Source organism: Sminthopsis crassicaudata, chromosome 1, assembly GCF_048593235.1.
Source record: "Sminthopsis crassicaudata isolate SCR6 chromosome 1, ASM4859323v1, whole genome shotgun sequence".
In the NCBI taxonomy this organism is placed as follows: Eukaryota; Metazoa; Chordata; class Mammalia; order Dasyuromorphia; family Dasyuridae; genus Sminthopsis; species Sminthopsis crassicaudata.
This window is the reverse complement of record NC_133617.1, coordinates 101,490,402-101,515,286: the sequence shown is the minus strand read 5'-3', so window position 1 is coordinate 101,515,286 and position 24,885 is coordinate 101,490,402. Positions and strand designations below refer to the sequence as shown.

Sequence of the window (24,885 nt, the reverse complement as noted above, 5' to 3'; positions counted from 1 at the left end):
AGGAGAGCAAAAAATGCAAATATTTGTTGACTAGGTCCAGTCTCACCACTTCAGATTTTGAAGGAACCTCAAATGGGCATCCATTGTATTTGAACAGGAAAGAATCCCCCCCAGCAAGATAATCATCAAAATGGTCCTCCAGACTCTGCATGAAAACCACTAATGACAGGGAAACTATTATGCCTTGAAGCCAGCCATTCTACTTTTGAATAGCTCTCATTGATATATTTAGCCTCAATTTGCCCCTGTAACTTCACAGTCTTTCACTCTTAGTTTTATTCACTAGGGCCAAGCAGAACAAGTCTAATCACTCTTTACATAACAGATTTTCAAATACTTTTATAAATAGTAAAGTTCATTTTTAGAAACATCCATATTTATTTTATGGGAAAATTCCTGTGTTTTTTTTTTTTTTTGAACTGCTGATATGGTTTTATCTTCAACATTTTACTTTGTGATCTATTACGACCACATTTCACTGTACCTTTCACCTGGCTCTATCAACCAATCTACAAGTATTTATTAAATACCTCCTATGTGCCAAGCACGTACTAGACACAAGTCCAAAGGATAAACTAATCTTTATTCCAAAGGAGAATCTCTTTAAATGGGGGGGGGGGGGACTACAAGTGCATATATACATGTAAAACACAAAAACGAAATGAGTAAGTCTAAATGTATACAGATTTGAGAGGGAAATCATTAATTTAGGAGATCAGTAAAAACTTCATGTAAAAGACAGTCTTTGAGATATATATGTTTTAAAGAAACAGGACTTAAGAGGTAAAAGAGAAAAAAAAAAGTATGAGGTCAGAGAGATTAAAAAGTCATGGAGACATGCAAAGATGAAAATGGGCTTAAAGAAACTCTTCTACATGTGTATTTGATCCCCTACACATCAGAAGAGGCATCAGGGAGAGAGAAAAAGCAAGAATGCCAGCTCAATAGACTAGGGAAGGGAGTTGGAAAATGATAAAGAATAAGAAAGAAGGGAATGCAGAGAATATGGGAAAGAGAAAAAGGGAGAAAGAAAATGGAGATATGGAAGGAGAAGATGAGAAAACTAGGGCAAAAGAAAAGAGCTAGAGGGAGGAAGAAAGAAAAAAAGGGAGAAAAAAGTTACAGCTTAGCTGGGTACCTATGAAACTATGGAGAGAAAAAAGGTCACATCATTTGAGTAACTCCAAGTCAGGGCACATTTTTTCTTTAGTGTTAATAATAAGCAAACATTGTAAGGTATAGATTGTAGTGCCATGAGTTTTTTTGCTTTGTTTTCTTAGCCTGAGAGTTAGCTCAAATACCTTCCTTTCTCACTCCTAGGTAATATAAAGTATAGGAGAACTTGGGGGTGGGGGGGAATTAGTCAAGTGAGAAAGCAAAAGTCTTAAGAACAGTTCTCTTATTATGCTGTATCAGTCAACAAATATTTATTAATTGCTTCTCATATAATAGTATGTAGTAGTCCTAGGGACTGGGGACACAAAGAAAAGCAAACAATATTTCCTGCCTTAAAGGAATTCACATTCTAATCAGGGAGACATATGAATTACTAGTTGAATAAGACATGCAGAATAAATGGAAAGCAATGTCAGAAAGGAAGACATTGGACAAAAGACTGGAAAAGGTCTCCCAAAGGAGGAAAGACTTGAATTACATCTTAAGGGAAGCCAGGGGAACTCAAGAATAGGAAGTAGAGAAGGGATAACTCCAGGCCTGATGCAAAGGCATAGAGAGAGCAGAATAAGTCTTGTTTGAAGAGCCACAAAGAGGACAGTATGGAAAGAAGAAAGTATGTTGGAAAAGTAGGAAGAGGGCAATCTAAGAAGGGGGATCATAAGTCAGGCCTAGTTTATATTTCTTTGGAGTTTCCCTTTTTTTAAAAATTTGCACTCTTAATTGAAACAATCTTTTTCAGTACTACAATGTACACTATATATGCAGCAGAGATATAATATGTTATACTTTATTTTTAAAAGTCTATTTTATGCAGATTTTTCAGATGAAACATAAACACTATTCTTTCTCATATACTCTAGCCAAATTGGAGTACTTGTGTTATTTAAATTCTGATTTTCTAATCTGCTTAAAACAAATTTTAAAACCCTAAAACTTTTTTTTTGTTTTTAAATCCTAAGCTAATTTAGTGCAATGTAAGTATATTCTTATACATAGATACACACACATTCATATACACATGATTTTCACATATATGTATATACATATGTGTATATCACTATATATGCACATTTGTGAGAAAAACAACATATAACTTTTTTTAAAAAATCAATTTTGTTAGACTGTTTGGACCAGCTAAGTGCCTTAAAAATGGGGGTGGGAAAATTAATTTACAAACAAAATGAGGTACTGGATGGAATAATTTTTAAGATTTCTTTAAACTTTGATATTTTATAATCTAAGAGCCATGGGTTTTTTAAATGATGGTTATGGACTTAAAATGACGGATGTCCTTTATGGATTTTTGGTCTTGATCTGTTTAGGGAAATGATGAATAAACTATAAATTCCTCAAAGTAAGAATGTCTTTTATAGAATGGTGTTGGGTATATAGGAAGCACTCAGTAATTAGTGACCAAAACAAACCAAACGAAAAACAAATCTAAATCAAACTAAACCCTAAACCAAAACTTCATCTCATATATGGGAAAGCATACAAAATTTTAGAGGAAATGTAGAATATAAACTCTAATAGAATGGAAGTTCTTTTGAGAAAGGGGACTATTTGCTTAGAGCTTTGCAAAGAAGCAGAAGCTAAGTGTTTTTGAAATTAAAAAGTTGTCTGTGAATTCATGGAATTATATTGTTAATTAATTTACAGTTGCCTGAATTTCTCCTTCTCTTACTTCTTTCCCTGTGTTTGTTCACTCTTTCCCCTAAATCTTACTCAAATTCTAGACATTCTTCAAGGCCCAGCTCAGGAGGCACCAACTCAAGGAAGCTTTATCTTCTCTTCTCCATTTCTACCCCAAAAGCCAGAAATTATCTATCTTCTTCTCAGAACTTTCATTATCATTGTGTACTTAGTATACTCTTTCCTTCGGACCTTACAACTATAAACTCCAGGAGGGTAGGAAATGAACCTTTGTATCTTCCAGTTCTCAGCACAAGATCTTGCATAGAACCTGTTTGCTTTCTTTAATTTGTCCAAGTGTATCAAATTATAGTTAAAAAAGAAAATACTCACGCTACATAGTCTTGCTCATCTTCTGCTTGAAAGTGATAAGTTCTATTATCTAAAAGTACAAAAAAGGGAAGAATATGAAAACTTGTAAACAACGTTTCATATAAATCACATTCTAAAAGACATTCAATAATCATTTACCATTTTAGGTATTGGATTCATTCCGTCTTAGTTTGATGGTGTTTTGAATGATAACAAATTCCATTCAGACATCTTTCCATACTTACTCTCTGAAGAAGGATTTTCAAACAAATGCCACATGATAATCTTAACATTTCCAGAGAGATTTTGGTGACAGAAAAAAGAATGCCTTACTGTCGATTCAATTCTTTACCCTTTCCCCTTTCAACTTTTTTTTTTTTTTTAAAGTATACCTTTCTTTTCCTTTCAAAAAATCCCTTTTCTAAGAAATCACTTATCCCTTAGCCTTCTGGTCATCCTGGAGATTAAATTCTCCGAAGAATTATTCTGCCTCAAAGAAGTCTAAGGAAGCTGTGACTGCTACCTGGTAAAATAAAGCTGCTGTGAGGAAGACTTAAGCCCTTTCCCAAAGAGTCGTCTTAAATCAGTTATAGGAGAATGCTGAAGGCTAAAGGTGTAAACAGGCTTGCCAACAGTTGCAGAAGCAGCTTGTTTTGAAATGCTTCAGTGGTGCCCAGCAATTCCCTATACTTCGAAATCTGCTGTGCTCCTTAATGCACTCCTAAATCAAGAAGGTGGGTGTAGTCTACTGTGGTAATACTGCATTTTAAAGAATAAACTTTTAATAGTACCCATGATCAATTAATTCCTTGGTCATAGGAAACATAGAGGAAACATGGTATAATGCAGAGGATTTTAGATTTGAAGTCAGGATTCACATCTGCCTCAGACTCTTACTAGCTTTATAACCTTAAACAAATTACTTAATGTCTATATGTCTCAGTTTCTTCATCTGTAAAGTGGGGGGAGAGTGTAGATTTTTGGCTTCTAAGATTCCCTTTCCGGTTCTGCTCTTTTTATGATTCTGTAATCCTTGGACAAGCCACATAACGCTGCAGAAACCCAATCAACTGCTTAAGACTTAAATTAGCAGAAAGTTAGTTGATCTGCATTGGGACAGAAGGTTTTTTTTGGTCAAAATTTTAATACTGATCAAATTAGGTCCAGACCAAAAGAAAAAAACAACCTTTTGACTAGCAAAAAGTGACATTGCAAAAGATTAAAGATTACAGAATTTAAGACTGGAAGAGACTATTTAGTGTATGCTGCTCATTTTATAGGATATAAAATGCATGCTAAGAAGGCAAATGACTTGTCACTATATTCACAAAAGGCAGTAAGAAGCAAAGCTGGAATTCATGCCTACCTTCCCTTTCTTCTAATATAGGTCTTTTTTCCACTATAAATTCTTAATGCGAATATAAGCTGATATCACTATCAATCTAAATGCTTAGGTCAATATATTTATATAATAGTAACAAAACTATTTCTAAAGGGCATGGAAACTTTTTTTTGGTGGCTCTCTGTAGTGAAAATATTATTAACTATTTCCTGCTTCCCTAGATGCCAAGTCAATTCTGAAATAAGGATATTTAAGGTGAATAGTTAACCTATAGTTAATCTCCAATAACCTTCTCACCTATTTTTTGCAAAAGGAACCACTGTGGGATTGGTTTCAAGTGTATTGGATTTAGAGAGGTTGGACTTAGGTTTGAACCCCTGATCTGTTACTAATACCCTTCACAAATACTCTGAGCCTTAGCAAAATATGTGGATTACATTAATAGGTATCAAACAGGTAAATATTTCACAAACAAATAAAAATACAATAGAATATAGATACTATTAATATATAGTCTTCTAAATCAATATGTCAATATATACTGTATCCTTACAGTATGGTTCTTGATAGCACTGGATTAGATGTCTTCTAAGTTTGCTACATGTTCTAATTCCTATGATTTTATGAACCTTATGGAATCTGTCACCTTTGATATTTGATTACAGGATTGAACTTATAAACAGACAGCAACTAGAAAGGAAGGAAAAAACCTGGCAAACTGATTATGCTGATTCTCTTTTTATTTTCAATGAACTCCAACATGAAAGTCATCTCCCCCCACTTCCTTTAATCTGGGGGCTCTTAAATAACCCTTTAATAATAGTAACTAAATGGCACAGTGAATAGAATGCTGAACTTGAATTCAGATCCCTTCTCAGACTTTTATAACTTGTGTGACTCTAGGCTTAATCTCTCTCTCATCTTTAGTTTTCTCATCTGTAATATATATATGATTACTAGTCCCTACTTCACAGGATTGTTCTGAAGATGAAATGAGATAAGGTTTATGTAAAATAGTTTGCAAATCTTAAAGTGATACACAGAGGCAAGCTAACATTATTATTAATTATGATCAGATTAGAATGGCATTTCTTTTGCTACAAAAGAAAGCCAGGAAATGTATAGGAAAATTAGCTTATAGAATACTGGATAGGTATATGGAATCTCCTTTTCTAAAGAACTGTAACAAATGAATCAAATCTTAGCTATTTGGACTGTCTGGTACAGTGTTTCCTAGAGGTAAGAAGATGTACTATGTATAGACTCCCCTCAAAAAACAGCATTTTAGAGTTACAAGAGACCTTCAAACCTAAAATGTTATAGAAGAGGGAAATGAACAGGCATTTGTTAAGCACCTACTATGTGCCAGGAACCATTAAGAAGTGTTCTAAAATTATCTTTTTTCCTCTCATAATAGCCCTCTGAGGTAGCTGTTTAGTTTCATTTTACAGTTGAGTAAACTGAGACAGTCAGAGGTTAAGTAATTAGCTCAGAATCACAGAGCTGGTGAGTGAGGCAGGATTTGAAGTTAGGTTTTTTCTGACTTCAGGTCCTGTTATTTGTTCATTCATGCCACAGCATGTCAGACCCTTCTATCCTCCACTGTCTCTTGCAACCTGTCCAAGTTCATGTTTGTTGCTTCTATGACTATCTATTCATTTCATTCTCCATAGTCCTCTGTTATTTTTGTCTTCAGTCTTTTCCATTATCAGAATCTTTTCCAATAACTCTTGTCTTCTCACTGTGTGGCCAAAGTATTTTAGCTTCAGCTTCAGTATTTGACCTTTCACTGCTGAATTCACTTCTTTAAGAATCGACTAGTTTGATCTCCTTTTTTGTCCATGGGTCTCAAAAGTCTTCTCCATTATCACAATTTCAAAAAGAATTAATTCTCTGGTGTTCAACTTATAGTCCAATTCTCACGGCCATGTAATACTAATGGAAAATCCATAGTTTTGACCATATGAACCTTTGTTGTCAAGGTGATAGTCCCTGCTTTTTTAGTGTGCTGTCCAAATTTGTCATGATTTTCCTTTCAAGGAGCAAGCCTCTTTTAATTTCATGGCTCTAGTCACCATCTAAAATGATCTTTAAGCCCAAGAGTATGAAATCTGACACTGATTCTATTTTTTCTCCTTCTTCCTTTGCCAGAAAACGATGGGACCAGTTGCTGAGATCTTACTTTTTTGATATCAAGCTCCAAGCCAGATTTTACACTCTCCTCTTCTACCCTCATCAAGAGTCTTCTTAATTCCTCTTCAGTTTCTGCCATCATAGTTTATCATCTGCATATCTGAGATTACGAATATTTCTCCTGGCAAGCTCTAGGTGTTCTATATATTGCATCACCTAATTAGAATTGGAAGGAAGCTTATACTTTAGAATGCTGGAACTTTAGACTATAGAATGTTGGAAATGGAAGATACCTTAGAACACAGGAGGTTCAAGATAACAAGGATTTTTAAAGTTCAATTTATCCAACATTCTCATTTAAGAAACTGAGGAAGGAACTGAAGGTGAGATGCTATGATTGATTCAAGATCACATACTAAGATGGTGGTACAACCAATACTAAAAAAAAAAAAAAAAAAAAAAAAAGCAGATCTCCTGGCTCCCAGATCAGTCTCATGAACTCTGCGATAGTCTGCTGAAGCCTATGGACCCTTTGTCTCAGAATAATGTTTCAAAATGTATAAAACACATAGAATTAAAAGGAAATGTATCCTACTGAAATATATTCATTAAAAAAAAAAAGTTTAGGGATTCCAGATTAAGAGCTTCTATCTACTCATGAGTCTATGAAACTGGACCTTTGGTTAGAACAGATGCAAAGATACCCAAGGAATACTTTTTTTCTTCCTAAGTCTAGTTTCAAAGCATCACCCTATGGGGACTTTAACTCTTTTTGATATCCTCAGTACTTAGCATATATTAGGCACTTAATGAATATTTACTGGTTGACTGATTTCACTCTACATCTGGATTCTATTCCATTGCTTGTATCCATACATACTCTCTAGTATTTGTGGCTGCTACTGATGGTTGTGAAAGTTATGAATGCTCATCAGCAGATGACATAATATATGAATTATAATAGAAGTCTAATTGATCTCCAGGGAGATTTACCCACTGGAATGCAAATGAATCATTAAAGTAAGAACTTTAAGGAAATTTGTTTAGTAAAATCAATTGCTGAAAAATCCCAACAAATGGATATACAGAGCCCCAGAAATTACAATTACTGATTCAGAGAGAAAAATTACATACGTGATATCAGGTCAAAAGACTTCTTATCTTCAGCATTAGGTTTCACCTGGCAAGTGAGTAGGTTCAATTTAGCTGGTTGTCTGTTGGACTAGAAAAAAAAGGAAATAGATGATTTTTTCAAAGACTTTACATATGTTCCAAGAAGCAATGCTCATAGTTGGTCTATATCTATCTATCTATCTATCTATCTATCTATCTATCTATATCTGTTAATTAATAAAACAGCTGTGAATAGGAGGAATTTGGGTATTATTGCTGATATCTACGTTATTGTGATTCATTTTGAGAAAGTCATTTGCTCTATAAGCTTGCTTCCCTTGCAAATAATAGTTTGGTTAAGTCTTGTCATTTATTCCACGTGAGTTTCTTTAGGTAATTAAATGCCTGAATGAATTCCCTATAAGCGTATGTAATTAATTTAGTGATAAAGCAGAATGGAAATGGGAATAATTCACATCTGCTTTGAATTAAGATGTGCCAAACTAAGTTTTTATGTTTAAAAATTTAAATTTTTATGAGTCAGGAAAATCTTGATGAAAGGCATGAAGATGACAAAGATTTGGTACTTCAACACAATCTTCAATACCATCAATCAGAATAATTAATAAATGTGTAACCCTTTGTGTTAGTCCCTGGTAAATCATTAATTTGATTTGGATGTGAAATTCAAGTTATTTCAGAGAAAGGACAAAGCAACAATGACTAGCCTGAGGTCACTGCTTATTGAATCTTTGAACCATGTATCTCTGAATTAATACAGTGGAAAAAAAGGAAAAAAAAAGTAGGACAAGTTTAAAGTGAGTAGGAAAGATAGTATTTTCTAAGTAGGTATTTATTACTTTGAAAAAATTATATAATAAATACAATGAAGTTTAACTGTTTAAATAAGGAACTATATTTTTGATCATGTAAAATGTTCAAATTATATTGAAATCTTTTAATTTTTAAGATTATAAATTGCTTCTTAGAGAAGAGGTGTATCTTTGACTCATTTCTGCTGTCCAAAAGCGGCATTCTACCTAGAGAAAAGGCTGTACATAGACCACATCCATACATGGGAAATTTTAAAATTCTATTTCTCAACATGATGTCTGGAAAAACAAAAAACCAACCACCACTTTTCAAAAAACAGAAACCGTAATTTAGCTCTTCTGACCAATAGGTGGCATCAGTGTGTGACAGCCTCTTAATTCAACAGAAAAATCACAAAAAAAATGCTAGGAGTGTTGGAGATCCATGTTTTTTACATTTTTCTATGCTCAATGATGGAACTCATTAGAAGTCTTTATTAACCTAGAAAAACTTAAAGCTAACCATTAAAGAACTTCCTACTATGGTAAAAAGACTGCTGTGTAAGGAGTCAAAGAAGTGGGTTTAAATTCAGAGAAAACTTACTTGTGTGAGCCCTTGAAAACTACTTAATAGCTCTGAGTCTCAGTTTCCCCAACTATAAACTGAGGAGACTGAATTACATGATCTCTAAGTTCACTTCTAATTTTAAATCATTGATCTTAAAAGCCTATTTTTTTTTTCATTCATTTACAAATTTCCTTTGCAAAGTCAATCTTGATTTAAAGAAGCAGAAGTTCCCTTTGGAAGTTTTATGTTTAATCTTTTAGATTATTTAATATCAAAGAACCCCAGGAAGTTTCTCTCTCAGGAGCCAATTTATTCTATTTTTTTTTTTCAGTTCCAAATGGTCTATTTATATTATCTAGGATATCTTGGCTAATCAGTGGAAGTCTTTAATTTGCTTTTTCAACCCTGGCTGCCTAAGCTCCTATAATTTCCCATATGCCATTAGAGAAAGGGAAAAAGAAAGCAAATCTGAAAGTGTAGTACTGATCTCTTCCAACTTCTCCATTCTTTCCTCAGACTTTTCCAATATATTTTCTTGTATTCATTCCTCCTCCATCCCCTCTTCCAACATCTTTTAAAAATCTTCTACTTTTAAGACACTTGCATTTCATGGCCTAAGGCTATCTGTAGTGGAGGGTTATACAGAGCAATGCAGGGCTAAGGACTCTCTAACTATAAGAAAGGATGAGCATATTCACAATGTTGAGTGAGTCAAAATTCATATGAACAGGAGTCTTTCTGTCCCAGCTCAAATTCATTAGTTCACCTAATTTCTTGATCTTGTACTAGGTTTCCGTATTTGTCTTTTGAATTTAGTTGCTGTCAGTCAAATCAACCTGTTTTTACAGATTCTGGAATACTTCTGACCCTTGGTTTTTGCTGTTATTGTTGAAGTATTTTATAATTGACCCTTCTGCTCCCAACCACCTACTTACCTTCTCATTAGCTGAGAATTTACCCAGTAGACTCTATCCATACCAGGAAAGTTGACTGGTATCATTACTTATTCTATAAAGAGCTACTGGCTGTGGCCCCAGGCTGATTTTCACCAGGCTCTATATTAGTCCACTAATCCTAGGAGGTACTGGCTAAATGTGCAGACAAGAACACTTTATCAAAAACCCTATTGCTACTCAAGAGAACAGTTTATCTAGAATGGTTTGTTTGGTTTTTTTACCTATTTTTCTAGAAATCTACATATATATATATATATATATATATATATATATATATATATATATATATATATATATATCTATCAATCACAAAGTATGTCTGCATATATATTACACACAAAATTTTGAGGTGAAAGACAGATCATATGTTAGAAAACCTATTGTATCACACATGACTGGTGTTTGTGAAAAATGAAATACATATTATCGGTACAATAAGCATACACAATATGCTTCAACATCTAATGCAATCATTTATGCTACCTTAGCTGGACCAGCAGAGTTAATATCACAAGGCTAGCTGAGTGGAGGGGCTGGAGACTTTCATAAGAGGGAAGCTGCAGCAGTTGCATTTATTTATATATGGGTCTTATATAACTAGGACTCTGAATATGGAATAGTATGATGCAAAAGAATTTCCCAAAGAGCTGAATTTAAAACTGAATATTTAACTAAATGGAATGAAGATGATGCCATGTACATACATATATACATACATATGTATGTTCCAAAATCTTTGTTCAGTTTTAAGCTATTAAAGCTTGACAGGACCTGTACAAGGAAGCAATGCAAATGATGCATTCATAACAGAGATTCATAGTCTCTTTTCCTTTTTTTCTTTCTATAGATGTTTTGTTGATGCTTGTCAAGTTTATATCATAAAATAATAATAACAAAATAAGGAAATTATATATTAATAATGAAATAATAAATTAAAAGGAAATAATGTAAAAGAAAATAAATAATAAAACATAATTAATAATAAGGAAAATAAGTAATGAAAAGTGGGGCATTTAATATAGGGATAAATGGGATTCTTTATTAATTTTCTGGAAAATCTCACAGTATTACTTTATACAGTTTGGCCTTCAGGTGAACTTGGACTTTGAATAAAATCACTTTTGTTTATAAGTTTACAAGTAACCCTTTCTGAAGATTTTGGTCCCATGCTCTTACCATCATGCTATGTCCTTAAAATATAATGGTAGATATGCTTTTCATATGGATGTTTAACACTAGAGAGTATATACAACCTCTAATTCCTCCAGCTATTAAAGAGTGGTATAAAGGAAAAAGAACTGAATGGTATTAGGAGACTTCTGGCTCTTTCTCGTTGGCACTTTAGCAATATCACATAAAACATGTCATGTAATCTCTTTCTCAATTTCCTTATTTGTAAAATGGGAATAATATTATCTGCCCAATTATTCTTCTGGAGTTGATGACAAGAGGTCAAATGAGAAAACAGATGTGAAAGTGTTTAAAAATATGAAGGAGTATATTAATGCAATAAACATTAAAGAAGTGGCAAATAGTAAGAAACTACAACAATGATCCAAGCCAATCTCACCAATTTTGGGGTTTTGAGAATGAAAACATCAAAATACTCAAGCAATAACACCCTGTATGGGAGTGGGATGGTGGCTTCAAATGGGGTTAATATAATATTTTTTGAAAACAAAAACAAAACGTAAACAATCCACACTTTGGAAACAGCAGCTTCATCTGAGCTGCTGTCAGCTGAAATAGGTTAGCCCTTCAACAAAAGCATTGGGTATATTTGAAGTCTGAATAGTAAAGATGCTAAAAGTGTAAGTTTTATTTAATAAACTAGGGAGCAAGTATAAAGAAACCAGTAGTCTCATAGTGTTCTTTTCCTCAACAACACCCCTGTATATAAACAGGGATAGATAATTCTACTTTTCAACTATGAAACATGATGATACCTGAGACCCTGTCAATGGCCAGAAGCAACCCCCTTTCATTCAGTTACTGGTGAGACCAAGACAGAGAATACAATATGTCCTGTTTGGAAAGCCACATTTTAATAGCAATGTTGAAAGCTGGCGGAGATCAAGATTCTTGGAATCTGAGAGTTGGAAGGGACCTTAAAGATGATTAAAGGGATGGAACATAGGAATGTTGAAGATAGATTAAAGGAGTTATTCAGTCTAGAAAAAAAGAGAGCTGAGGGGCCACAATAATCAAGCCTGTGGAGAGTTACAAGAACACAGCCAAGCAGCTGTTTTCCATATGAGTAGAACGGTGGAAAATGCCTTCAAATGGCAGTAAGAGAAGTGGGTTAGACATAAGAAAGCACTTCCCAACCTTAAGGATGATGCCTTTTAGAACAGGTCGCAGCCTTCTGGAAGAGGTAACTGAAATATGTATGCTCCAAGATGTTTATTATGCTAAACAATGCACATCATGGTTTTGGTTTAAATATGTGGAAGGCAAAAGACTGAGTGGACAACCTTCCCACTTCACTAAGCCCACCTTCCCCTGACCTCCAAAAATTAACTTGGGGCTCACAGACTTTCAAGGGATTTGACCTACTGCTAGACTGCAAGTAATTATGGTCTTTTTGTCTACTATAGATTTTTAAATATAACTGTTTTCCTTTGTAATCCTATGTATTTTTATGTATTTAAAAATATGATTCTGAAAAGGATCCACAACATGAAAAAGGTTAAGAATATCTGAGTTAGAGGAACCTCAGAAACCATCTAGTTCATTCTACATCTTTTACAACATATCCATTAAGTGATCATCTAGTGCCCAATTTAAAAGCTTTCTAAGGATTAGGCATAAATTACATCCTGAGGCCACTCATTCTCTTTTGGACAGTATTAATAGATAAGAAATTTTTTCTTTAGATGAAGCACTTGCAAATCTGTAATTTCCACCCATTACTCCTAAGTCCGATTCTCTGGAGCAGAAGAACTAAAGCTAGCAAGATAAGCTGAAGTTCTGACTAACTTTACTGTTTTCATTTTTAATGTTTCCTTAACTCTTCATAAAATTATACACGACTCCTAAAAGAGGAATTACAAATCAGGTCAGTCTTCCTTTCTCCCCCATTTTAGAAAGATGAAACAAAGTCCTTGTTTCTCACTTCTGAGAAATGATTGTTCAAAACATAACACTGCATAGCAACGGACTAGAAGAAAGGGCTCTATAACAATATACTAAATTATTCTGTGACTGACACACAACTTCAATGAGGATGGCATATGATATTTATTCACTCAGAAGTTTTTCAAGTTCATTGAACTGCATTTTAAAATTATCACGCCAACAATGAACTTCATTTGACTTGGCACACTGTCAACATGTACTGCTTTTTCACCAAATAAGCTGTTACTCGAGCCGTTGGAGTACACTGACACTTTGCAAGATGTTCATGTCTATTGAAAAAAACACAGGATGGAAAGCTTCGAGACCTAGGTCCTTGTCTAGCTCTGTTCACTGAATATGTGTCTGACTTTGGACAAATTATTTTACTTTTCATCTTTCTAAAGCTATTTGTAAAAGCTGGAACTTCAATCAGATCAATGGATTTGGAATAGATTCAAATTCTGACTTCCACACAAACTGTGTAAACTAAGCAAGTGATGTAATCTCTCTCTGAGGCAAGTTTTCTTATCTATAGACTGAAAGGTTTAAATGAGATGATCTTGGAGGTCCTTTCCATATCTAAATCTGATTCTTTCATTAGAAGATCTTCTAGTTCTCTCATTACAGTATGATTTTCTAAATGAAAGAAACTTCTTAGAGCCAGGAAGAACTATGTTTGAATTCTGTTTCTCATACAAGCTACCTATATGATTTTGGGCAAGTCATCTGTCCTAGTTTCTTTCTTTCTTTCTTTTTTTTTTTATGTTGTCTCCTCTATTAGGTTATATATTTCTTACAAGTAGGAATTATTTTTGTCTTTCTTTGTTTCAATAATGCTTAGCACAGTTTCTGGCAAATAGCAAGCATTTAATAAATCTTGAGTGACTTGTTGACTTGAAATCTCAGCATCCTAGGAAACTCTCTAAAACTTATAGCAAGAGTTGTGGAGCTTAATCAGTGGAAGGAATTTTTGTACTGAGAGTTCCCTAGACTCAGGATATCATGGATTTGGAAACATTTTTTAAAAAGGGAATTATGTGTGAATATGGACAGAAAACTCATTTTGTAGCAATTAGAGGGAGCCTTCTGATTGGCTGAGATTAAATCTGGAGTTAAAAGCATAGGCCAAGAAATCTTAACTCCTTTCTCAGCCTGGTAAAAACTATGGACCCCTTTCAGAATAACATTTATGAATAAAATGAAATGTAAAAGATTTAAAAATATTATCAATTACATGAAACAAGTTATTAAAATATATTTTAAGAGGCCAATTATTTCACAGATCCTAAGTTAATAACCCATGGAATAGACAAATTAGCCTGAAGGTCCAAGGGACTAAACTAATCCAAATTCAGTCAGGGGATATTCTGAGATGACAAACATTTTTCTATGTTGGGGGCTATGAAGGTTCCCAGCCAGAGGAATTTTAGGGAGATAAGATAAATTACTAAACTGCGAACCAGCCAGTTGGGTTAGACAGACTTTTGGTATATGCTTCTAATTTTCTTGGGAGCAGTTAGGCAACTCAGAGTACCAGACCTGGAATTAGAAGATGAGTTCAAATCTGATCTCAGATACTAGCTGTGTAACTCTGGGCACATCACTTAACCATTTTGCCTCAGTTTCCTAATATGTAAAATGAACTGAAGAAGGAAATGGCAAACCAGTCCTGTATCTTTGTAAAGATAACCCTAAATACAATCACAAAGAGTTGGACACAATTGAAGCAAAGGAACAATAACAAAACTAATTACTTTATGCTGTTACATTATTTCTCTTAATGAATTTTTTTTTTTACTGACCTCTTTTTTACATCATCTGCATTTCCGAATATACCTCTCCCTCTGCAGACCTCAGATACTGAATTATTCTGGAACTAAAATTCTCTATCTCCAACTAGAAAAATGTTCTTACTTAAATCTAAGAGATTGGATATGATAAGCGAAGGTGAAAGATGTAGCAGAATTGGCAACCAAGATATGGTGGGAGCCACAAAGGATAAGGAGAAAAGTAGTTATATGGTAGACAGGGTGAGAAGGAAGGTGAGAAAGGAGCTTAGAAATAATGTAGAAAAGAGTGGGGGGGGGGGGGGAAAGACCCTGAATGAAGCCAAATCCAATGTGCTTTAGATCAAGTTCAAGGAAACTCCTAAATCTTACTTTAGATCAACAAAGCCCAAGGTCTATATATTTACTTATAGCATAAGTAAAACTATGTGGAGCAAAGGATCCTAATGGTATAAAGCTCAGGGCTCTATGAAAATACAAAAGTAATGATTGTCATCCTCTTCTAAGTTTCCTTCAGGGCCTCACTGTGGCCTGCCAATGATTTTATTACTCGAAACTTGTGCAGTATCAGCTTGCTAATAGTCTATGTGCCTAGTATCCAAGGATTGTCCAAAAGAAGTTAACAGAAACTCATCCCCCCTTACCTCTTAGCATCACTAAATTTCCTCAATATTTTACATGAAACCATTGCTAATTCTCATAGTGGCTAGTTCTTTTCCTCCAAAATTTCTTTTTTATTTTATTTTATCTGATCAGGGTATCCCAGAAGACTTAGTGTAGTTTTAAGCTAGTAAAACTTTAACAGTATTTTGTACATATATATAAAACATACTGCCTTATAGGAGGCAAGCTCCTTGAGGGCAAAGACTTTCTAATTACTTCTTTCTTTGTATGTTGGGTACTCAACATATGTTGTTTTTGCTCAGTTTTGTCTATTTGGGACCTCATGGACCACACTGTTCATGTTTTCTTAGGAAAGATACTGGAGTGGTTTGCCATTTCCTTCATCAATGGATTAAGGCAGAGGTTATGTGACTTGCCCAGAGTTACATAACTAGTATCTGAACTAGGGTCTTCCTGACTTCCAGGTCCAGCACCCTATCCATTGTAGCTGTGGATAGGAGATTGATAATTATATTAGTTTAGGAATTCCCTCTACTGATGCTGCTCAGAACCCACTCTTGTTATAGGATTTAGTGAATCAACAAGCACTTATTAAATATCCCACTATATGCCAGATTCTGGGGAAATGAAAAAAAAAATGGCACAGTTCTGGTCTTCAGAATAGATATAAAATGATTAGGGAGGAGGGCTTTGGAAGCTGGAGAGAAGGGTTTAGGAAAGATGGTCTTCCATACATAATTAATACTAAGTTAAATGTTTGATTCCTCTGAGCTAAGAATAGCATGAGTTTACCCAGCTAGTGTGTGCAAAAGTAGGATTCAAATGCAGGTCCTACCTATAGGTAGTATCTGTCAGAAGCCACACTGGAATCCAAGCCCACTGACATAATGAACACTTTAAATGCTGATTGTATTGTGTAATGTTCTTGAATTGTGAGGGTCCAGTCTGAGTTCTCACCTGGTAATCCTAACAGAATTGATGTTGAATTCTGTCTACACTAGTTAGAATACAACTGGATATTTTTAAATGTCAGTTAATGGGACGTGAGTGGGGGTAGGTGAGAGGGGAAGAGAACAAACAATTATACTGTCCTCCATATCAGATTGTCATTTTAAGTTACAATTTTTTGAAATAAAGATTTTGCTTTATTCCCTCTGATGCTTTGAGGCTTATGCTTTTACCAATGATCTAAATCAGAACAAATGCTCAGCACGTTAGATTTTTACTCTTCATAAAGATAGGCCAGGGACCTTTATCTTTTTGGAGTATAAAAAAAAAATTTGCCAAAGGCAAACATTCACTTGTGATTTCTGATCCTCCCACCCTCAAGTCTTTGGAAATGTTCTAACTAATGGAAATGGAAGCAAGGAAGTTTTCCCCATTATTTTTTAGTCATAAAGCTCTGTCACCCAAAATAGAAAACTCTCTTCTGGTAAAAAGTTGTCAGAATAATGTAGATATATCTTTCCACACAAAATGAGTCAAGATTGATTAATGTTATTTAGCTTGTAGAAAGAGGGAAAAATACCCCAGTTGTGTCCTTAGCTTAGTTAACTCAGCAGAAAAGTATTTTTGCTAGAAATGTTATGTTAATATGAGGATATATCACTGTTAATGGAAAATTGCTGCTGTTAGAATTATTTCTTCAAAAAAGATGTTTCTCCTCCCTGCATGTATATGTATTTGTGTGAGTACATATGTGTATGTGCATATGATCATGTTAAATTATCTTGCCTGGCAATGTTGGCTATTATTCAAGAAAAAAAAAAAACCCATTGTTAGGCATATGCTGTAATAACAGAATTGGGCAGAGATGAAATAATAAAATATATGGCCAATTTCTGGCTCCTGCATAGTCTCTCTATAAAGATGCTTGTTTAGCTCAATTCAACACACTTTATTAAACTCCTACTAGGTGAAATGAGCATCTGCTAGGTACTGGGAGAGAGAATAAATTTAGATAAAATACAATTTCTGCTGTCATTGGAATTTATAATCTATCAGGTGAATGTGACATATACAAGAATTATCTTACAAAATAATGCATAGATACAAAAGAAAGGTATAAACTAAATTATATGCTTTGTTCAAAACATGTTATGTTAAACAAACAAAAACAAATTCATAGAAGAAGTCCTGATTTAAAGGATGAGAAGGAGGGGCAGCTAAGTGGCACAGTGGACAGAGCACCAGCCCTGAAGTCAGGAGGACCTGAGTTAAAATCTGGCCTCAGACACTTAAACTCTTCTTAGCTGTGTGACCCTGGGCAAGTCACTTAACCTCAACTGCCTCATCAAAAAAAAAAAAAAAAAAAGGAATATAAATATAAATGTTTATAGTAATGAGAGATGGGATGTAAAGTAGTGTTAGGTATTCAGGCATAGGGAACAGCCTCATGGTAGAAACAGGGAGGATACCACAAGGCATGTATAAATAAAGTATGAAGAATAGACAGCTAGAACACAGAAGAGAATAATAGGGCATAGGGCTGGAATGGTAGACTGTCATATTAGGGCAAGCTTTGAAATATAGAATAAGAAGTTTTCATTTTACTCAGTTGACAATAGGGAACCAATGAAGTATTTTGATGTTGGACAGAAATCCTCTAACCTACCTATGCAGAATCTAAGTCTGCAGCTGTGTGAAGTAACTTAAAATTTGACAGCAATTTCTAAAATAAGTTAGTTAATACAATATATGAATGGCTAGAGAGTACATTGAATAGAATTTAGAGTTTGAAGTCAGAAAGGCCTGAGTTCAAATCCTACCTAAGACTTTTTTTTTTTTTTAATTAAAGCTTTTTATTGTTCAAAACATATGCATGGACAATTCTTTTAACATTAGCCTTTGCAAAACCTTGTATTCCAATTTTCCTTCCCTTCCTCTATGTCCTTCCCTAGATGGCAAGTAGTCCAGTATATGTTATCTACCACAGACTCTTATTAGCTGGGTAATACCAGGCCAATCACTTTTCTATATGTAGTTCATTTTCCCTATCTGTAAAAGGAGGATAATAACAGAATCTAACTCAAAAGATTGTTGTGAGGGTCAAATGAGTAAACACTGCATGTAAAGTACTTTGAAATCTTAAAGCATCAGTGGTCTCATGCTAGCTATTATAAAGTAAAAGCTATATATAACTAACATAAATTTAATTAATTAAATGAAAGTTAATTAGCATAAAAGTATATGATATAAATGCAAATTAACAGAAATTTTTATTTTTGTAATTCCCTGAAACAAAAATAGTATCTGTCATACATAATTTTAAAAATTTTGATCGATTATTTATATCAATTGCATTTGGCACTTTAGTTTAAATAACATTCAAAGTACCTTTGATCTCTTTCCACCTCCTTTTTTATATTTAATATAATAAATATTAATAAATATAATATTTATATATTTATAAAATATATATGCATATATATATTTTAATCTCATCATCCCTTCCCAATGTTGCCCCCTATTCTTTATCCAATACTTTTTCATGTCTTTTAGAACATCATCATTCTCCCCTGGAACATTTTACCCATAAAGTCCCTCCTTTGAAGTAGTTAGTCCGTGTTTAATAATTATTTTTCCTTACTTCTCTATCAATCTCCAGGTCTCTAAACTAAAAGAAAAACTGTTTTTAGTATCTACAGGTCTTAAAAAACACAAAACCAAAAACAGCTGATGAAATTAATTCACACAAAGATGTGAATAAAACAATTCTTCCAGAGGTTATTTATAAATCAAGTAGTAGAATGTGTGATTGAGAAAAGACTTTTTAGCCTGGAATCCTATCTGGTAGTAGACAGGAGAGATCTGATCTGATCAGTTTAGGTTCACCAGAAGCAACGGAAGACACAATTTGATATTTCATTTCTAAAAGTTTTCTTTTTAATTTCTGGATCATATGAAATCAATCTACAGGTTTTTTTTAAGGCTCAAGTGTTCTGACAAAAACAAAACAAGGCACAGAATAATTTTTTTTTTTAATATCTGATGAAGTTGTTAGATTTTAATGTACGCTGAGACAAGAAAAACCTAGGAGAGAACATAAAGACTTTCAGAAATCCCAAATTTTATTCAACTGTAAGGATCATACTAGTGTTCATTTTGTTCCCCTAACTGGAGCTCATATATAACAAAAATTCACTGAGTCAGAATAATGGATTGGAAGATATTTGAATTTGATGAAGACTAAGTTATATAATACTTTTAAAGAAAAGCATGAACAATGTGTCAGAACGAATTATCAAATAAGCTAGAAATGGATACAACTTAATGAAAGACAATATTGTTACACTGATATGTCATAAAACCAGTATTTTGTGTTTTACTTTTTGTGCTTACCTTATATTATTGTGCGTTGTTATCTGTGACTTATCTCCTAACCAACAATAGTGCTCTGCATACACTTAGGTACTAAATAAACTGAAGTAATGAATTTATATAATAGCTCCTCTGTACATTTTGAACCTTGCTCTCCTTCCACCTCACCACACCTCCCTCCAGTGGATAGAAAGGCCAAACTTGAACTAAGGAACATTGAGATTTAAATCCTGCCTCTGACATATGATCAATATGATCATGGCCAAATCAGTCTATCAGGCCTTGGGCAACTGTCTAAAGTGTAAGTTTCTTAAGGGCAGAGACCATTTCATTTTTGTCTTGGTATCCTCATTCTACTTTTCATTAGCTTTATTTAGGTGGCAGTTTTCCTTATAGCAGACTTAAACTTGCTACTCTGAAACTTTTCCATTGTTTTTACGTGTATCCTCAGACACCAAACAAAAATCCAGACTACCAGGCCCTCCTTCAAATGTCTGAAGAGTATTATTTCTAACTAATGTTTCCTCTCCTATCTAAACAACGCAATTTACTTCAATTTAATTCAATAATTCAAACTAACTAGCATTTATAAGTGCTTAATATGTGCCAAGCACTGCGTTATATACTGGAGATACCAAACACAAACAAAAACTTCATCAAAAATAAACTACCATTCCCTGTTCTCAAAGAGATGGCAAGCTATTGAGGGGAATAAAATGTAAAATATATATAAATAAATGATAGACAAAATAAAGTGGTGATAATAACAGAAGGAATATCTAGCATTAAGGGGGATCAAGAAAGGTTTCCTGAAGAAATTCAAGTGGGATTTTAGCTGAGATCTGAAAAAAGTGAGGGAAGCCAGGAGATGGGAATGAGGAAGGAGAGAATAGGGTTACCCAGTGAAAATGCGTAAGTCTCAGGAGATAGCATGTCTTGAGAGAGAAATAGCAAAGGTAAAACAAGGTTTTACTAAAAGTTTCCCTGCCATGGAATGTAGGAAGATCAATCCAGACCAATATAGCAAAGCATCTTGGTGGTTACCCTCTTCTTAAACTATGAAGTCCCAAATGGAACATGATTTGGAATGGAATGAGATACTTCAGATGCTGTCTGACCAAGATCAGAATAAAGTAGAGCTAGTCTTGGATACTGTTTCTCAATGCAGAATAAGATAGCACTAGTTTGTGTTTTTTTTTTTTTTTTTTTTTTTTTGGCTACCAGTTCATAATGTTGATTCACATTGAACATGCAGTCTATTTAAACTTGTAGATTTTTTTCCCCCATAGGATCTATTTAAGCGTATCTCCACTACTTCCCTTGCATCTCAAACTTTGCTTATGAAATTGATTTATTTCTATTTAGACACAGAATTGTACATTTGTTGTTTTAAACTTCTTGTCATATTTTTGCTGACAAAGTATTATGTAAGCCAATTGAGTCAGCTTGTAAAGCTTGAGTTAACAATTTTTACATTTCTAAACAATGTTTCATTGCATTTAAAAATGTAAAAAGAATTATTGGCTCACAAGCTATACAAAAAATTTGACTGCATTTGTCCTTCAACCCCAATTTGCCAACCTATTTCAACCTGTCTGCCAATATCTAAATTTTGATTCTGTCACCCAATGGGCTGGCTAAGTCTCCTAGCTTCATGTCATCTATGAATCTCACAAATATGATTCATATGCCTTCTTCTGTATCATTGATAAAAATCAAGCAGATCTTTGGGGCTATCCTACTAGAGACTTTCTTCCATGAATTAAATTAAATTAACACTTACTAAGCACCTGCTATGTGCTAGGTGCTGCGTTAACTACTGAGGACTCAAGAAAAAGACAGTCCCTTTGGGGGAAGAGACAACATATAAAGAAAGATGGAAAAGGAAGGAAAGTGCATCAAGGGGTTCTCATCAATAATGTTCCATGGAATGAAAACCAATAAGAGCTCAAATGGAGAGTTATCTGGATTGTGAATTCTCTATAAAGGAAAACTTTAGAAGGAACATATTGTTTCTCTTCCAGCTCTCCAATTAAAGGAAATGGGCATGTAAGGGAACAGAGAAGGTGCTGAGTTTCAAAAATTAAGTCAATATTCATATTAATGAGATTTCAGATGACCAGCCTATCCTGGGAGTAGAATTATGTTTTCCAGAGTCAAAAACCAGGTAGAACTTCTGATGGGAAATAATGACTAGTCCTTGTATGTGGTCAAAGATCTGAATCTACCTAATTTTATTATTTAGACTTTATCCCTTCCCCTTATCTTCAAAGACAGGATGAGAATATTCTCTTCCTAACTGGAAATAAAATTTATCAAAAATTCCTTTGCTTTGTGAAAAAGCAGAAGCAATAACCAGGAAGATTCTCTTGCTCATGGTTTATAGGTCAGAATGGAAACAAAAATCAAACAAAACTCTACAGTTAACCAACAAACAACAAATTCTTAAATTCTGAAGGTTTGAAAAGGCAACAAAGTTATTTCACTGTGAACTGCTCGATTCCTGGAATACGTGCTGGTTATTCTATATGCCCTAATAATCTTATCTGTACCAACAAAATGGCATTTCTTCTGCCTCTAAACCTGACAGGATAGAAAAAAAAAAATTAACAAGACCTTCTTTGAACTAAAGACTACATTCTGCATCTGATTTATGAAAGTCAACTGTGGTCATATGTAAAACAGAAGGAAGTGAAGTATTGGGTTTCCTGGAACAAGCGTAGCAGAAGCTGATAACGTACAGGTAAATGGCACTATCTGAAATTAAAGGAAGGGAATTAGAAAAGTAATGTATTATTCATTTGGAGCTCTATTAAGGTAAATAATTGGCTTATTTAAGATTCCTGCCTAAATGAAAGCTGATGCAACTCAGCTTTCTTGGGCTAATATATGCATCTTTGCCTATTTATTTCATCTTGATGGTAAGGCTAGAAGGGAGGAAAAAAATTTCTTCTTCTTTTTTTTTTTTTTTTTTTTTTTTTTTAATTTTGCTCAGGTAGTTCACTAGAATGATATCTAGAATAAAGCCACATAAATTCTTTCAGTCTAGATTCACCCTTGCACCTTGAGAAAACCGAACAAATAAAGCAATGATATCTAGCACTAACTTGTGAAGTCAGTTAATATGTATTTTGTGTCTCTTTGTGTTTTCAGAACTTTTTTTTCTATTTCTATTTTATTTTTTTTTAATCCTCATTCTCTCATCTCATATTATCAATTGCCAAGTTTATCCAAAATAGCTCTTCATCAATTACTTTTTTTCCACTCACATAGTCATCACCTTGTGCCTGGCATTTGGGAGGTATTTAACAATTGCATTTATTCACTGACCAAACCTGCATTTTAGGCTCTCATCATTTCTGACTGTCACAAAACTTCCTAATCGGCTCCTCTTTCTTATTTCTCTTCCCTCTCATCTCTATCTTCCATGTGGCTGCCAAAGTTTTCTTAAAACACAAATATGACCTTAATATTTCTTTGCTCAATAAACTACAGAGATTTCCCATTACTTCTAGGATCAAACACAAATAGATCCTAGTTCAGTTTTTGTTCAGCATTTAAAACTCTTCCCAATTGGCTTAAATCTACCTTTTTAGGATTATTATACAAAACTCCCTTTTACATATGCTATAATGAGCTCACAAATAATCTCTCTTTTCCCTAATGACAATTAAGGAATCCAAATCTCTTTTCCCTTTCTCTTAGAATGCCTTTTCTCCTCATCTCCATATTTTAGTTACATGAAACCTTTCCAGATTTTCTCAGTCACTAGCATTTCCACTCCCCAATTTCTTAAAATTTATCATTTATTTATTAATTTGATGCATTGAAATTTTTCGAGTCCCAAATTCTCTCTTTCCAGTCCCTCCTACACTCGAGAAGGCAAGTAATGATGTCAATTATAAATGCGAAATCATGCAAAGCATATTTCCATATTAGCCATATTGAAAAAAGCCAAGAAAAATGAAATTTGCAGTTAGAATTCATCAGTTCTGGGGGTGAATAACATTTTTCATCATAAATCCTTCAGAACTGGCTTGGATTAGCATTGATCAGAATAGCTAAGTTTTTTCGCTGTTGATTACTGTTACAATATTTCTATTAATCTGTAAGATGATCTCCTCATTCTGCTCACTTCAATCTGTATCAATTTATATAGTTCTTCCAAGGTTTTTCTGAAACCATTCCTTTCATTATTTTTTATAATCCAGGTATGAAACTCTCACAACTTGTTCAGCCATTCCCCAAATGATAGGTATGCCTCAATTTCCAAATCTTTGCCACCACCAAAAAGCTATCATTTTGTACATCTATGTTTTCCTTTGATTTACACCTCACATCCACTTGCATTCCTCTCATTCCTCAACCTTTCGTAATCTCCTTCCCTAATTCTTTTTTTTAACATTTTAAAAATTAATTTTATAATTATTAAATTATAAAAAAAATTTTGACAGTACATCTGCATGAGTAATTTTTTTTTTATAACATTATCCCTTGTATTCATTTTTTCCAAATTTTCCCCTCTACTCCCTCCCCTAGATGACAGGAAATCCCATACATATTACATGTGTACAGTATAACCTAGATACAATATATGTGTGTAAATCCAATTTTCTTGTTGCATGTTAAGAATTGGATTCCGAAGGTATAAGTAACCTGGGTAGAAAGACAGTAGTGCTAACAGTTTACATTCAATTCCCAATGTTCCTTCTCTGGGTGTAGTTGTTTCTGTTCATCATTGATCAACTATCCTTCCCTAATTCTTAATTCCATTACTTTCTGTTTGTTAATTATCTCCTATTTATTCAATATATAGCTTGCTTTGTATATATTTGTTGACATATTTTCTTCTCATTGAGACTGTAAACTCCATGAGGGCAAGTTCTGTCATTTTCTTTTTTTAATATGTCACGTGCTTAGCAAAGGCCTGGCA

The 24,885-nt window shown here is 33.8% G+C and overlaps 1 protein-coding gene across 12 annotated transcripts in view; it reads right to left on the bottom strand.

Moving 5' to 3' along the window:
• The window catches only part of ASAP1 (ArfGAP with SH3 domain, ankyrin repeat and PH domain 1), a 568,420-nt gene that overhangs the window by 57,914 nt on the left and 485,621 nt on the right, over window positions 1-24,885 (bottom strand). For all 12 annotated transcript variants that reach the window (XM_074265489.1, XM_074265495.1, XM_074265486.1 and 9 more), the window contains 2 exons: window positions 7,790-7,877; window positions 3,202-3,250 (listed from right to left, as the gene is read on the bottom strand). In XM_074265489.1, the coding sequence (XP_074121590.1) occupies window positions 3,202-3,250; window positions 7,790-7,877 (137 nt within the window). The remainder of the gene's footprint in view (window positions 1-3,201; window positions 3,251-7,789; window positions 7,878-24,885) is intronic.